At 41.0% G+C, this 13,641-nt stretch overlaps 1 protein-coding gene across 1 annotated transcript in view; it reads left to right on the top strand.

Moving 5' to 3' along the window:
• RXFP2 (relaxin family peptide receptor 2) overlaps window positions 1-13,641 on the top strand; it is a 512,938-nt gene that overhangs the window by 344,511 nt on the left and 154,786 nt on the right. Inside the window, exon 3 of the mRNA XM_073613352.1 lies at window positions 690-767. Coding sequence (XP_073469453.1) covers window positions 690-767 — 78 coding nt within the window. The remainder of the gene's footprint in view (window positions 1-689; window positions 768-13,641) is intronic.

The following is a 13,641-nucleotide window of genomic DNA, read 5'->3' as shown; positions in this document are numbered from 1 at the left end:
CCCTACTGTTTTTTTAATATTATCTGTCATTCTCTCTTCTCCTTGTCCGCCGGTCCCACTTCATTTGTTTTTGTGCATATAGTTTATACCTTTTCATATTTCTATGTTTCTATGTATTCTATTTGGTTTATTCTCTTTTTGTTTTAAATTACTGTTTTTCCATACATGCCTTTCAATTGTGATATGTATACTTGGTTTGAATGGGTTCATTTAATAATACTTGCCCCCTGAGTATACAGGGTGTGGGTATTTACTGTGATGTATTATCAATGTTGTTAATAGCTATGACTAAGGCCCTTATAGGCTGAAACACGTCAATGGCTGTATTTACACTGGAATTTTTACCCCTATTGAATTTCAATAAAATAACTTTTTATGCTGTTTATTCACCAAGCTGCTAAACCACATTTTATCTAATTGTTATAATGTACAGCTTGTGGAGGCTGGGAGTTGAGTGCAGGTGTGGAGTCTTTTCTCTTGATTGGAATCCAAAGGTGGCAGCACTCGATCTTTTCATTCTGGAACTCCTGAGAATTGTCATTTATACAGATATATCTTATATATCTTATATTTTTACCATAATGTATTTTTGGCATTTTTTTTATTAGTAGCCTATCTTTCCTTCTATGTACAATACTGCCAGATCTGTTGGCACATTACACATATGTAATTATATTTTTTATTTCCAGGAGACAACAATGGATGGGCAAATATGTTTGATGAAGAACATGGGAAAGCAAATGAGGTCACGGAGCCCCAAGAATGCTGTAAGTAACTAAGTATGGACTTAGTATATAATCTTCTATCACTGCTGCAAGAATTATGTTACCATGTAGATGTAAAACCCAGAGAAAAAATCCCACATTTGCCATTATTCAAGCTAGCAGTCAAATCTATTTTTCCTCCTAAGCAAATCTGTCATGACAAATAACTAATGCAGATTTCAGGCCGAGGCACAACCTTCCCCTGTACAAAATGTCCCGCTTCAATGTGAAAGTTCCAAATGATTTCACAAGCATTTTAATGATTAAATGATCCAACTTTAATTTACTTTAACCCTCTGTGGGGTCGACTTTGTTAAACATTTATATGTAGAAGTCAGTTCCTGTCATAATGCAGCCATTTGACATTGCTAAAAAGGATATAACATGTCAGTTTGCAATAGTGAGTTATCTGAATTGTTCAGCCAGTCTGTGTGTATGAAAGATACACCCTTGACAAGGACTTGAGTCTACTCAATGATCCATCACAAGCTAGTCTTATGCAGCATACACACAACTGGACTTTCCGGCAGACTAGGTCCGACGGACATCCGGCAGACTTCCAACTGACTTTCTGAACGGACGGACTTGCCTACACACGACTGGACTTTCCGGCAGACTAGGTCCGCCAGTCTAGGTCCGCCAGTCTTCCCGACAGACTTTCGACGGAGTTACGGCGGACTTTCCGAATGAACGGACTTGCCCACACACAGACAAGTCTCTTCATTTTGAAGGTGACTCGGGTACGACGGGACTAGAAAAGGAAGTCAGTCTCGCCGCTTTTATCGGCGAGATTGACACCTTGCAGGCCCCTTCGCAGGGTATACCAGACCTTAGGTCTGGTATGGATTTTATGGGGAACCCCCTATGCCAAAAAAATGGCGTGGGGGCCCCCCCAAATTCCATACCAGACCCTTATCCGAGCATGCAGCCTGGCCGGTCAGGAAAGGGGGTGGGGACAAGCAAGCGCCCCCTTCCTGAACTGTACCAGGCCGCATGCCCTCAACATGGGAGGGTGAGTGCTTTGGGGAAGGGGGGCACCCTGCCGCCCCCCCGCCCCAAAGTATCTTGTCCCCATGTTGATGAGGACAAGGGCCTCTTCCCGACAACCCTGGCTGTTGGTTGTCAGGGTCTGCGGGCGGGGGGCTTATCGGAATCCGGGAGCCCCCTTTAATAAGGGGGACCCCAGATCCCGGCCCCCCACCCTATGTGAATGAGTATGGGGTACATCGTATCCTACCCATTCACCTAGGGAAAAAAGCGTCAATAAAAAAACACAGTACACAGGTTTTTAAAGTCATTTATTAGGCAGCACCGGGGGTCTTCTTCCGCTCTCTCCGGCCTCTTCTCCTGGTGTTCGGCCTCTTCTCCCGGTGTCCGGTTCTTCTGCCGGCTCCCGGAGCTCCCTAATAAATTACTTTTAAAACCTGTGTACTGTGTTTTTTTTATTGACATTTTTTTCCCTAGGTGAATGGGTAGGGGTACGATGTACCCCATACTCATTCACATAGGGTGGGGGGCCAGGATCTGGGGGCCCCCTTATTAAAGGGGGCTCCCAGATTCCGATAAGCCCCCCACCCGTAGACCCCGACAACCAATGGCCTGGGTTGGCGGGAAGAGGCCTTTGTCCTCCCATGTTGAGGGCATGCGGCCTGGTACGGTTCAGGAGGGGGGGGCGCTCGCTCGTCCCCACCCCCTTTCCTGACCGGCCAGGCTGCGTGCTCAGATAAGGGTCTGGTATGGATTCTGAGGGGACCCCCATGCCGTTTTTGCGGCGTAGGGGGGTCCCCATAAAATCCATACCAGACCTAAGGGACATTGTCGCCTCCCCCCGCACTCGCTCCAATAGGAAAATGTATTTTTCCTATTGCAGCGAGCGCGAGATGTAGCACCCTGTCGCCGAGAACCAGCGCGATAGGGTCGCGCTGGAAACATTCTCGCGGGTAGTTCTGTAGCTGCCCTTGCGTCGTATTTGGTCCGTCAGACCAGCATACAGACGAACGGGCTTTCCGATAGGAACTGAGTGCGGCGGAGTTTGCAAGTTTCAAATCTAAAGTCTGTCAGATTTCCGACCGAAACGGTCAGTCGGAAGTCCAATGCAGCCCACACACGGTCGGATTGTCTGCCAGATTCTATCCGTCGGACCAGTCCGGTCGAAAAGTCCACCCGTGTGTATGCCGCTTTATAGGTGCTTTCTAGATGCTTAGGAATGTTAGCATGCATCCCTTCTTACATCCTGTGAATGTTTCCTAAAGGAACAATCATTATACAAAAAAATGGTCTGGCCTCATTATCAATGGGGTCTTGTGGACACCTAATATTACATTTAAAAACTGTGGGAGAAATGAGGAAATGGCATTAGTGAAGAGTGTCCAAGTTGCATACTATTTAGTGCTTAGTAGTGCTTTTAGTAGTACTTGATGTTGGCTGTGAGAGTAGGTATGTCCTACATTTCCACACCAACTCACAATGTAACAGTGGTGCAGGAGAGCTCAGTGATCTGAAAGCGGAAGCAGGCTCTTTTGTTGCAGCCTTATAGCCATGAAGCCTGCATGCTTCATGCCCTGAGTTGCTCTTTCTGAGGAAGTCATACATGGGGGTTTATTCATTAAAACTGGAGAGTGCAAAATCTGGTGCAGCTGTGCATGGTAGCCAATCAGCTTCTAATTTCAGCTTTGCCAAAAAAATAAAAAAATAAAATTGGAAGCTGATTAGTTTCTATGCAGAGCTCCACCTGATTTTGCACTCCAGTTTTGACAAATCAACCCCATTGTTTTTTCTTTTTTTTTTTAAATAAAGACATATCTGATACATTGCTAGTTCATTGAGCATGCAAAGTTGGTGAATAATGTGTTTACCTCTGTGCGCCACTCTGAGGAAAATTAACCAATTCAATACCGGGCTATAGTCATATGACGTCCGCAGATGGGATCTCCCATCCTGGGCTGGTGTCATATGACGTCCTCGATTTCTCGCCGCTCCTGCGGGCCTCCGGGGGATGAGGCATGTCCCTTGTACACAACCCATTCTAGATCCGTGTAAAGACCCAATAAAAAGTGTCTCTTTACCATGTGACCGGCTGTGTCCAATCACAGCCGATTACATGTACTGCCCACGTGCACCGTACTCATGCACACCCCTAGGGCACGCACAGAGCGGCGATCGGGGACGAGGCTTGTCACCCTGACACAGCCCAACCCCGATCGCAGTAAAGATCCAATAAAATTGGCTCTTTACCACGTGACCGGCTGTGTCCAATCACAGCCGGTCACAGAATGTCAAGAAACCGGGGTAACGAGATGGTACCGTGTTCTCCTCCTCACACACCGATCGTGTGTGAGAAGGAGATTGCGGTAACAGCTCGCTACCGCTCACCAACCACACTGCCCCCCCTAATAAAGAGGACCTGTCACCACCCATGAAAGTACCTGTCACCAGCCAACAAAGTACCTGTCATCACCCATCAAAGTACTTGTCATCACCCATCAAAGTACCTGTTACCACCCATCAAAGTACCTGTCACAGCCCATCTGAGTACCTTAGTACCTGAGTACCTGTCACAGTCCATCTGAGTACCCGAGTCCCTGTCACAGCCCATCTGAGTAACCGAGTACCTGAGTACCTGTCACAGCCCATCTGAGTACCCGAGTACTTGAGTACCTGTCACAGCCCATCTGAGTAACCGAGTAGCTGAGTACCTGTCACAGTATATCTGAGTACCCGAGTACCCGAGTACCTGTCACAGTTCATCTGAGTACCTGAGTACCTGTCACAGTACATCTGTGTACCCGAGTACCTGTCACAGCCCATCTGAGTACCCGAGTACCTGAGTACCTGTCACAGTTCATCTGAGTACCTGAGTACCTGTCACAGTCCATCTGAGTACCTGAGTACCTGTCACCATCCATCTGAGTAACTGAGTACCTGTCACAGTTCATCTGAGTACCCAAGTACCTGAGTACCTGTCACAGTCCATCTGAGTACTGGAGTACCTAAGTACCTGTCACAGTTCATCTGAATACACGAGTACCTGAGCACCTGTCACAGCCCATCTGAGTATCTGTCACAGTTCATCTGAGTACCTGTCACTGCCCATCTAAGTACCTGTCACCACCCATCAGAGTACCCGAGTACCAGTCACCAGCCCATAAGAGTACCCGAATACCTGCCACCAGGTCATAGAGTACCCAAGCACCTGTCACCAGGCCATCAGAGTACCCGAGTACCTGTCACTAGGCCATCAGAGTACCCAAATACCTGTCACCAGCCCATCAGAGTAACCGAGTACCTGTCTCCAGCCCATCAGAGTACCCGAGTACCTATCTGCAGTCCATGCCTCATAGAATATACATTGGGGTGTTTGCGTTCCAAAATGGGGTTATTTTGTGGGTAATTCCACTGTCCTGGTGCTCAAGGACCTTCAAAAGTGTGATAGGTAGGAATGAAATGAGATGTGTAATTTATGCTCCTAAAACGCCTGAAGGTACTACTTCAATGGTGGACCTCTGTATGTGGCCAGGCTGTGTAAAAGTCTACAAATGTGTATCGCCATACTCAGGATGAGTAGCAGAATGTGTTTTGGGGTGTCATTTTTGCTATATACATGTTATGTTTTAGAAATATCTTATAAATTGACAACTTTGTGTAAAAAAAAAAAAAAAAAAATAGACTCATTATGCCTCATAGAATAGATGTTGGGTGTTTGCTTTCCTTTGTGGGTAATTCCATTGTCCTGGTGCTCCAGGGCCTTCACAAATGTAATAGGTCGTTAGGAAATTAGATGTGTAATTTATGCTCCTAGAACCCCTGATGTTGCTCCCTGCATGTTGGACCTCTCTGTGTGGCCAGGCTGTGTAAAAGTCACACATATGTGGTATCGCCATATTCAGGAGGAGTAGCAGAATGTATTTTGGGGTGTAATTGGAAGTATGCACATGCTGTGTGTGAGAAATAACTTGTTATGACAATTTTGTGAGAAAAAAAAATTCTTAACTTTCCCAAGAATTGTGGGAAAAAAATACAACTTAAAAAAACTCACCATGCCTCTTACTAAATACCTTTGACTGTCTACTTTTCAAAAAGGGGACATTTGGGGGGTATTTGTACTTTCCAGACATTTCAGGGCCTCACGACATGAGAGGCCGTCAGTGCATCAGGTGTGATCAATTTTCAATGATTTGCACCATAGCTTGTAGGCTCTATAACTTTCACAGAGACCAAATAATATCCACTAATTTGGGTTATTTTTACCAACGAGATGTAGCAGCATACATTTTGGCCCAAATTTATGAACAAAAATGACTTATTTGCAAAATTTTATCATAGAAACTAAAAAAAAAGTTGACTAAAGAGATTTGACCAGACTATTATGGTGACGCGTTAGTTGATGTAGATACGTGTCACAATATGTCTAATGCTGCTTATGAAACAAAATTTCAAATTAAGTTACAGTCAAATTAAGCATTCAAGGGGGTTGTCCTCAAACTGGGCCAGTGGCTCAAAGTAGCCAGTAAAGATGGACCAGTCTGCAGCTCCTAACTGGAAAGTGGACTGTTATTGGATCGAGAGGTAGGTCTAACATAAGAAATGCCTTTCTGCTCTACATACCTACATATACTTTTGATGTGCATGCTTTACATGAAAAAAAGCTAAAAAATTGATGTATTTCAAATGTTTTTTTTTTTTTTTTTCGCCAAACTTAAACTACATACATTTTTTTTATTTTATAAGGTCACATGGAGGCCATTTTAATAAATGGGCAATAAGTGTGTTTGCATTTCAGTGCGAGTTTGGGGGCAATTTAAAAGACATCTAGGCGGGTTCATGTACAGATGTCTATTGAAATCACCCCTGAAGTCACAAAAAGTAGTGCAGGAACTACTTCTAGAAATCGGTGCGGCACCGCAAAGTCGGCGTTGCACCGATTGGGACAGTGCCAATGGCGGCAATAGGCTGCAATTTGGCAGGTGATTTGACATGTCAAATCGCCTGTCAAGTCGTGCCAATGTGAATGGGGGCTCATTGTCAAAGTTTAATTGAACAAGCTGAAGTTATAAGCTAATTGGCTACCATGCACAGCTGCACCAGGTGATGAGTGAGACCACTTGTACTCTCCACTTTTAGTATATCAACCCCAAAATGTCATATGTTGTATAACGTTGTATTTCTAATATAGCCTCATTCCTCATTACCACGTGGTGTGCTTTTCTCTATTGTTTTCTAGAAAGTGAAAAGATACATATTATTTTATCTAATATTTTAATAACTAAGTGCCATTAACATGTGAAATGAAAGTATTAACATTTTTAATTCTCTTTCTTTTTCATTGCATGCCTTTATTTTTTTATTCACAATAGCATGACCAAGCTGACCAGCAATTTTGGCAATAACAGGTTTCAGCTCAAACTGTAATGTGATGTCTGCATGTAAAAATGGGAGACAAAAATAACAAAGGGCATGAGAAATACAAAAAAAAAAAAAGAAGAATAAAAAACTGAAGATAATCACTTTGAATAGTAACTTTAGATAACCAGGGGTGGCTAGTGTTTTTTTTTGGGGGGAGGGGGGCAAATAACTCCCCCGTGCCCTGAACCCTGAGCCCATTCTTTTTTGAAGCCTATTAGAGCCTCTGGCCTTAATCACGTATTTAAACCCCCCCCCCTTTGAAATCCATGTGTCTGGCACCCTGCATGTACAGTAGAATAGGGGGCCGAATGCATGGACGGGCCGCAACTGCTGGTAACACTCAGTTTTGAATAAGCAAGCCACAAGTAGCACAATCTGCTAACATTAGTTCGAATGGTACTGAAATATCATACAATCCAAAAAAAGAAAACGAGAATGCCTTTTAAAACAGTTATAAGGTATCCATCCAGTGTCAGAATGGCCATACACATTCAGTCTGATTGTAGTTTCTATGCAATCCCCTTTAGATTTAACATCAATTTAGTACAAATTAAAGCATTTAATTTTAATCCAGTTAGGTAGATCCTGCTGCTACAAAAAGTTGTTGGTAATCCTAAAAGGGTTTGTATAATTAGAATAAAACGTGCCCTGTGTTTAATTATGTTAAAACCTAGCAAAAATGTTCCAGCTCATCTAAATAATCATTCAGTGAACCTCATCCAAATGTTAGGAATGCACTAGAACTTTTGTGAGCCCCACACAGTTATATGTTAATGTACTATTCTGCACTGCCATGCTGAATACATTATGCTTATGCAAGGATGAATATATACTTTTATATGCAAATTATATATGGAAAGACGTTTTTTCTTAAACCTCAATGCACTCTAGCATTTTGTTACATTAAAGTTTAGTTGGACCTTTAGTTGGACCTTTGGTGCAGTTACACTTTTACTGTTGCCCCCCACCCCCACCAGTTTTAAGGTTTATTCACACCACGACGCACATATAAACAAACAGAAAATGCATAAGTATTGGCATGCATTTTAATGCTTTGTACTGTTTTTTTTACTGTGCAATAAACTGCCTTCTTTTGCCAGTAAAAATGTTTACTAAAAAGTGACACAAAGTACATGTCAATAGCAACAGAATACATTAAAGTACATTAAAAAATAAAAGATCCTGTTCATTTAAGGCATGAATTATAACACAATGCTTGTGCTGCGTAAATTGTCCTTTCCTGTGCTATAATATACCTGTTTGATCCTGCCTGTTCCTGTGTCCCCCTGTCTGTGCTGAGCATTGTAATCATGACTACTGAGCATGATACCATGGCCAGTTTATGTTCCTCCACCATCCCACTCTCTGCTATGAATCTCTCCCCTCTCCCCTCTCCCCTTCCCCCTCCCTGCCTGTCAGCATGAGGGCAGTTTTCCTCTCCACCCCTCATGCCCTCTATTCAGCTGCAATATGCAGCAAAAATACATGTATCCCCTCCAGATTATGCTGGCATTAACTATAATGTGTTATTTTTAAATTAAAAAAGGCATACCTTTACTCACACCGCCGTTGTGCGGTCATGTGACTTCCCTCTGCTGGCCGGCTGACATCACAGGGGAATCTTAGCCCCTCTTACTGCTCTCCATAGATTGGGGAAGAAGAGCGGAGGGGCACCATGTGAAAGCACAGCTGAGGTGTGAGAAAAGGTATTTAGCCTTTTCATTATAAAAAAAATGCCCACACTTTAGATAATGGCAGTATAATCCAGAGAGGATACCAGTAATGTCACAATATGTGACTTTACAAACACTTTAAATAAACATATAGAGGCACTGTGGTTTTAGCAATAATATACAGTGCAAGATAGATAGCAGAAGTGCACTTTCCAAAAAAGAACATATGTGTCCTCCAAGGGGGTTGGGAGGGAGAGAAAAAAAAAGGGGGGGACGGAAAAAAACGGAGACAGAAAAAAAAGATGACAGCTTCTCATCGTATACCTTAGGCATGAAATATGAACAAAGCATATCCCTTTATAGTGTGTACTTGAGAGTGTGTAATTAAGAGCACTAAGTGGAATTTCTGTCTGCTACTTTGTTCTTCTGCTTTTAGCATAAGTCACTTTTTTTTTTAACTTTTAAATTTTTATTATTTTTGACAAAATCCAATATTCCAATATAAATGAATACAATTAAATGGTATTGCTTATCATATTGCATAGAACAGATAATAACAAAAATTGGGGAATGAATAACAAGAAGTAATAATAACTTTAGGGTACAATATCTGAAGTTTGATATCCCGCTACCGCCCACCCCAAATGGGTTCATACTGTATGCGGGAGCTGTTCACCCAATATTCAAATTTTTAGGAATGAAAAGAAGAAGAAGAGTCTATAAGAAATTCAATATCTTGGTGTATCATATATCGCTATTCTTTAAGTAATTGGAGGCTCTCGGGTTGTTTATCCAAACTTAACATTTTTTTTTAAGATAGTGGTAGAGAAATTTTTGAATGCTAACATCAATTCGTATTGGGCCTGAGTGTTTAGTCTTATAATGACATTTGACAAGTTAGGAGCTTCTGTGGATTTCCACATATTGGCAATGTTAAGTCTCACTGCTATCAGGATATGTGATACTATTGTTCTAAAGCAATGTGGGTATATATCTAGACTGAATCCTAATAATGCTGTTGCCGGTGTCAGTTCTGTCAAATTACCTATAAGATCTGCAATAAAGGAGGAAACTGAGTTCCAAAAACTTGAAAGATTCTTGCATGACCAAAGAATATGGTGTAGGTTTCCCACTAATTCCTCACACCTCCAGCAGACGGGAGAGGTGGAAGGGAATATTTTGGATAATCTATAAGGTGTCAGGTACCATCTGTTAAGAATTTTTTGTGAATTATCCCAATGTTCTAAAAGTGAGGATTCTGTACTAGTGATCAATAGGGCTTTATGCCATTGTTCTCATGTAAAGGTTTGTGAAAGGTCCTTTTCCCATTTTAACATGTTGGAATTGTACCTTCTGGGGAAGAAGGGGAGAGAAGGTTGTAGAAAAGCCTAACTCCTTTTGCTTTTTGAAATTTGTGGTGTGTGAAATATTGCCATGTTTCTGTTGGGATATCAATTTTGTCAGAAAGCAATTTTGTCAGAAAGGATTATATTTTTGAGATATGCGCATTTGCTGAATTTCCCTTCCACTATGTTTTTGAAGTGTGCTGGTAGGCAATTATAATTTTTGGAAGCCTTGTTTGGTCTATTCCTTTGTTGATTGACGTATTTTACAGTAGTCTATTATTCTTGTGGGCAATGCTATTTTAGTCTATTATTCTTGTGGGCAATGCTATTTTAGCAAACAAGTTTTGCAGTTAGTATTGAGAATGCTACTCTAGTTATTTTCCATTCCATATGTAATTTTTTAATTTAGTGTTCATTTGTTTAAACAATTTGGAGGCTAACGGAATTGGAAGAGTGCAGAAATAATATAGTATTTTGGGTAATATTTGCACCTTAAATGCTGCTATTTTCCCAACCCATGAAAGTTGAGTTTTTTTGGATTTGGTGCAGATCATTAATAGTTTGTTCTAGGAGTTTTGGAAAATTTACATCATATAGTTTGGAAGAAGGATATGTAAATTTTATACCTAGATATGTTATAGTTGTCTCGTCCCAATTATATCTGTATTTCTCACAAAGTTTTTCCGTTTGGGCTTTGTGGAGGTTCATGGGTAGGATATAACATTTATTTTGATTAATTTTATAATAGGACACATTACTATATTGGTCTAATAATTTCTGAACATTATAAAGAGATCATCAAAGCGGGCATTCCTTGTCTAGTGCCATTGGATAAATTGAAGCTTTTGGAGATTAATCCTGAGGAGAGCACTTTTGCTGAGGGTTGGGAATATAATGACATAATAGCTGAGTGTATAAATCCTTTCATGCCAAATTTTTCTAATGTTTTGGAGATATATTGCCAAGATATATTGCCTATGCATTCTATCGAATGTTCTTCAGCATCTAAAGCTACAGTATCTCACAAAAGTGAGTACACCCCTCAGATTTTTTAAATAATTTTATTATATCTTTTCATGTGACAACACTGAAGAAATGACACTTTGCTACAATGTAAAGTAGTGAGTGTACAGCTTGTATAACAGTGTAAATTTGCTGTCCTCTCAAAATAACTCAACACACAGCCATCAATGTCAAATCCGCTGGCAACAAAAGTGAGTACACCCCTAAGTGAAAATGTCCAAATTGGGCCCAAAGTGTCAATATTTTGTGTGGCCAACATTATTTTCCAGCAATTATAATTCCAGACCACAGGAAACGGTTCCAGTAATCCATGTCCTTAATCTGCTTGTCTTTAGCAAACAGTTTGCGGGCTTTCTTGTGCATCATCTTTAGAAGAGTCTTCCTTCTGGGACGACAGCCATGCAGACCAATTTGATGTAGCGTACGGCATATGGTCTGAGCACTGACAGGCTGACCCCCCACCCCTTCAAACTCTGCAGCAATGCTGGCAGCACTCATACTTCTATTTCCCAAAGACAACCTCTGGATATAATGCTGAGCACCTGCACTCAACTCCTTTGGTTGACCATGACGAGGCCTGTTCTGAGTGGAGCCTGTCCTATTAAACCACTGTATGGCCTTGACCACCTTGCTGCAGCTCAATTTCAGGGTCTTGGCAATCTTCTTATAGCCTAGGCCAGTGATGGCGAACCTTGGCACCCCAGATGTTTTGGAACTACATTTCCCATGATGTTCCTGCACTCTGCAGTGTAGTTGAGCATTATGGGAAATGTAGTTCCAAAACATCTGGGGTGCCAAGGTTCGCCATCACTGGCCTAGGCCATCTTTATGTAGAGCAAGAATTATTTTTTTCAGATCCTCAGAGAGTTCTTTGACATGAGGTGTCATGTTGAACTTCCAGTGACCAGTATGAGAGCAATAACACCAAATTTGACACACCTGCTCCCCATTCACACCTGAGACCTTGTAACACTAACAAGTCACATGACATCGGGGAGGGAAAATGGCTAATGGGGCCTAATTTGGACATTTTCACTTAGGGGTGTACTCACTTTTGTTGCCAGCGGTTTAGACATTAATGGCTGTGTGTTGAGTTATTTTGAGGGGACAGCAAATTTACACTGTTATACAAGCTGTACACTCACTACTTTACATTGTAGCAAAGTGTAATTTCTTCAGTGTTGTCACATGAAAAGATATAATAAAATATTTACAAAAATGTGAGGGATGTACTCACTTTTGTGAGATATTGTAACAGAAGAGCGGGTGTTTTGTTATTTTCAATATGGTTGATTAGATTCACCATTCTTCTAGTGCCGTCAGGGGCTTGTCTGCCTTTAACAAATCCTACTTGATCGGGCCCAATGAGATAAGATGTTATATTTATTAAACGATTGGCTATAATCGTAACATAATTTTTTATGTCTACATTTAGTAGTGATATAGGTCTGTAATTTACGGGTGATGTTGGTTCTTTATCTGGTTTTGGGATGGTAATTATTAATGCTTCTAGCATCTCTTTTTGGAATTGGCTAGATAATGCTGTTTAATTGAACATTTTGGTCAGATGAGGCGATAGTATTTCACTAAATGCATGGAAATATTCTCCTGAGAGTCCATCTATGCCTGGGGTTTTGTTTTTAGAGAGGGATTTTATAACTTTGAGAGTTTCTTGTAATGAGATTGGGTTGTTGATTTGTTGTAGATCTCCTGGATCTATTTTTGGCAGGTTGATATTTTTTAGATAGTCAGCTATATTTTGGGCTGAAGGTTGTGGGGTGGATTGATCTACTTTAAGGTTATATAGAGATTCATAATATTCTGAGAAGGAATCAGCTATTTCTTGGGGGTTGTAAATTGCTATATTTGATTTGTGGTGAACTAACTTGTTAATTTTGTTTTTATTTTGACGTTGGCGTAGTTAGTTAGCCAAACGTTTACCCGCTTTATTACCTTGAGAATAGTAATTCAGTTTCATTAGTTTCATGTATTTGTCATGGTTATCTATCAGCCTATATCTCAGTTCCATTCTTAGATTGTTGAGTTGTTGTGCTAATTTCATATCCCTTGGGGATTTTTTGTGTTATTCTTCAGTTTCAGTAGTAGTTTATTTAATTCAAAGTATTTTCTTTTTTTCCCTAGCTGCTATTTTTATTAAAAGATGCCTAACAAATGCTTTATGAGCACACCATACCGTGGTACTTGTTATCAAACCAGTATCATTAAATACAAAAAATTCTGTAAGATTTTCTTTTATCAAGGACAAATGTTTCTCTTGGGAAAGTATGTATGTATTGTTCCTCCATATTTGGTTGTTGGTGCGGGGAAATCCTTTATTAATTTCTATTTTTTATTGGAGCATTATCAGACCAAGAAATGTTGTGGATTTGAGCTTTAGATATGTTCTGAAGTAATAATTTGTTCGTGATAAAA

This window comes from Aquarana catesbeiana, linkage group LG02 (assembly GCF_042186555.1).
Source record: "Aquarana catesbeiana isolate 2022-GZ linkage group LG02, ASM4218655v1, whole genome shotgun sequence".
Taxonomy (NCBI): Eukaryota; Metazoa; Chordata; class Amphibia; order Anura; family Ranidae; genus Aquarana; species Aquarana catesbeiana.
The sequence above is the reverse complement of the archived record's forward strand: the minus strand, read 5'-3'. Positions and strand labels throughout refer to the sequence as shown.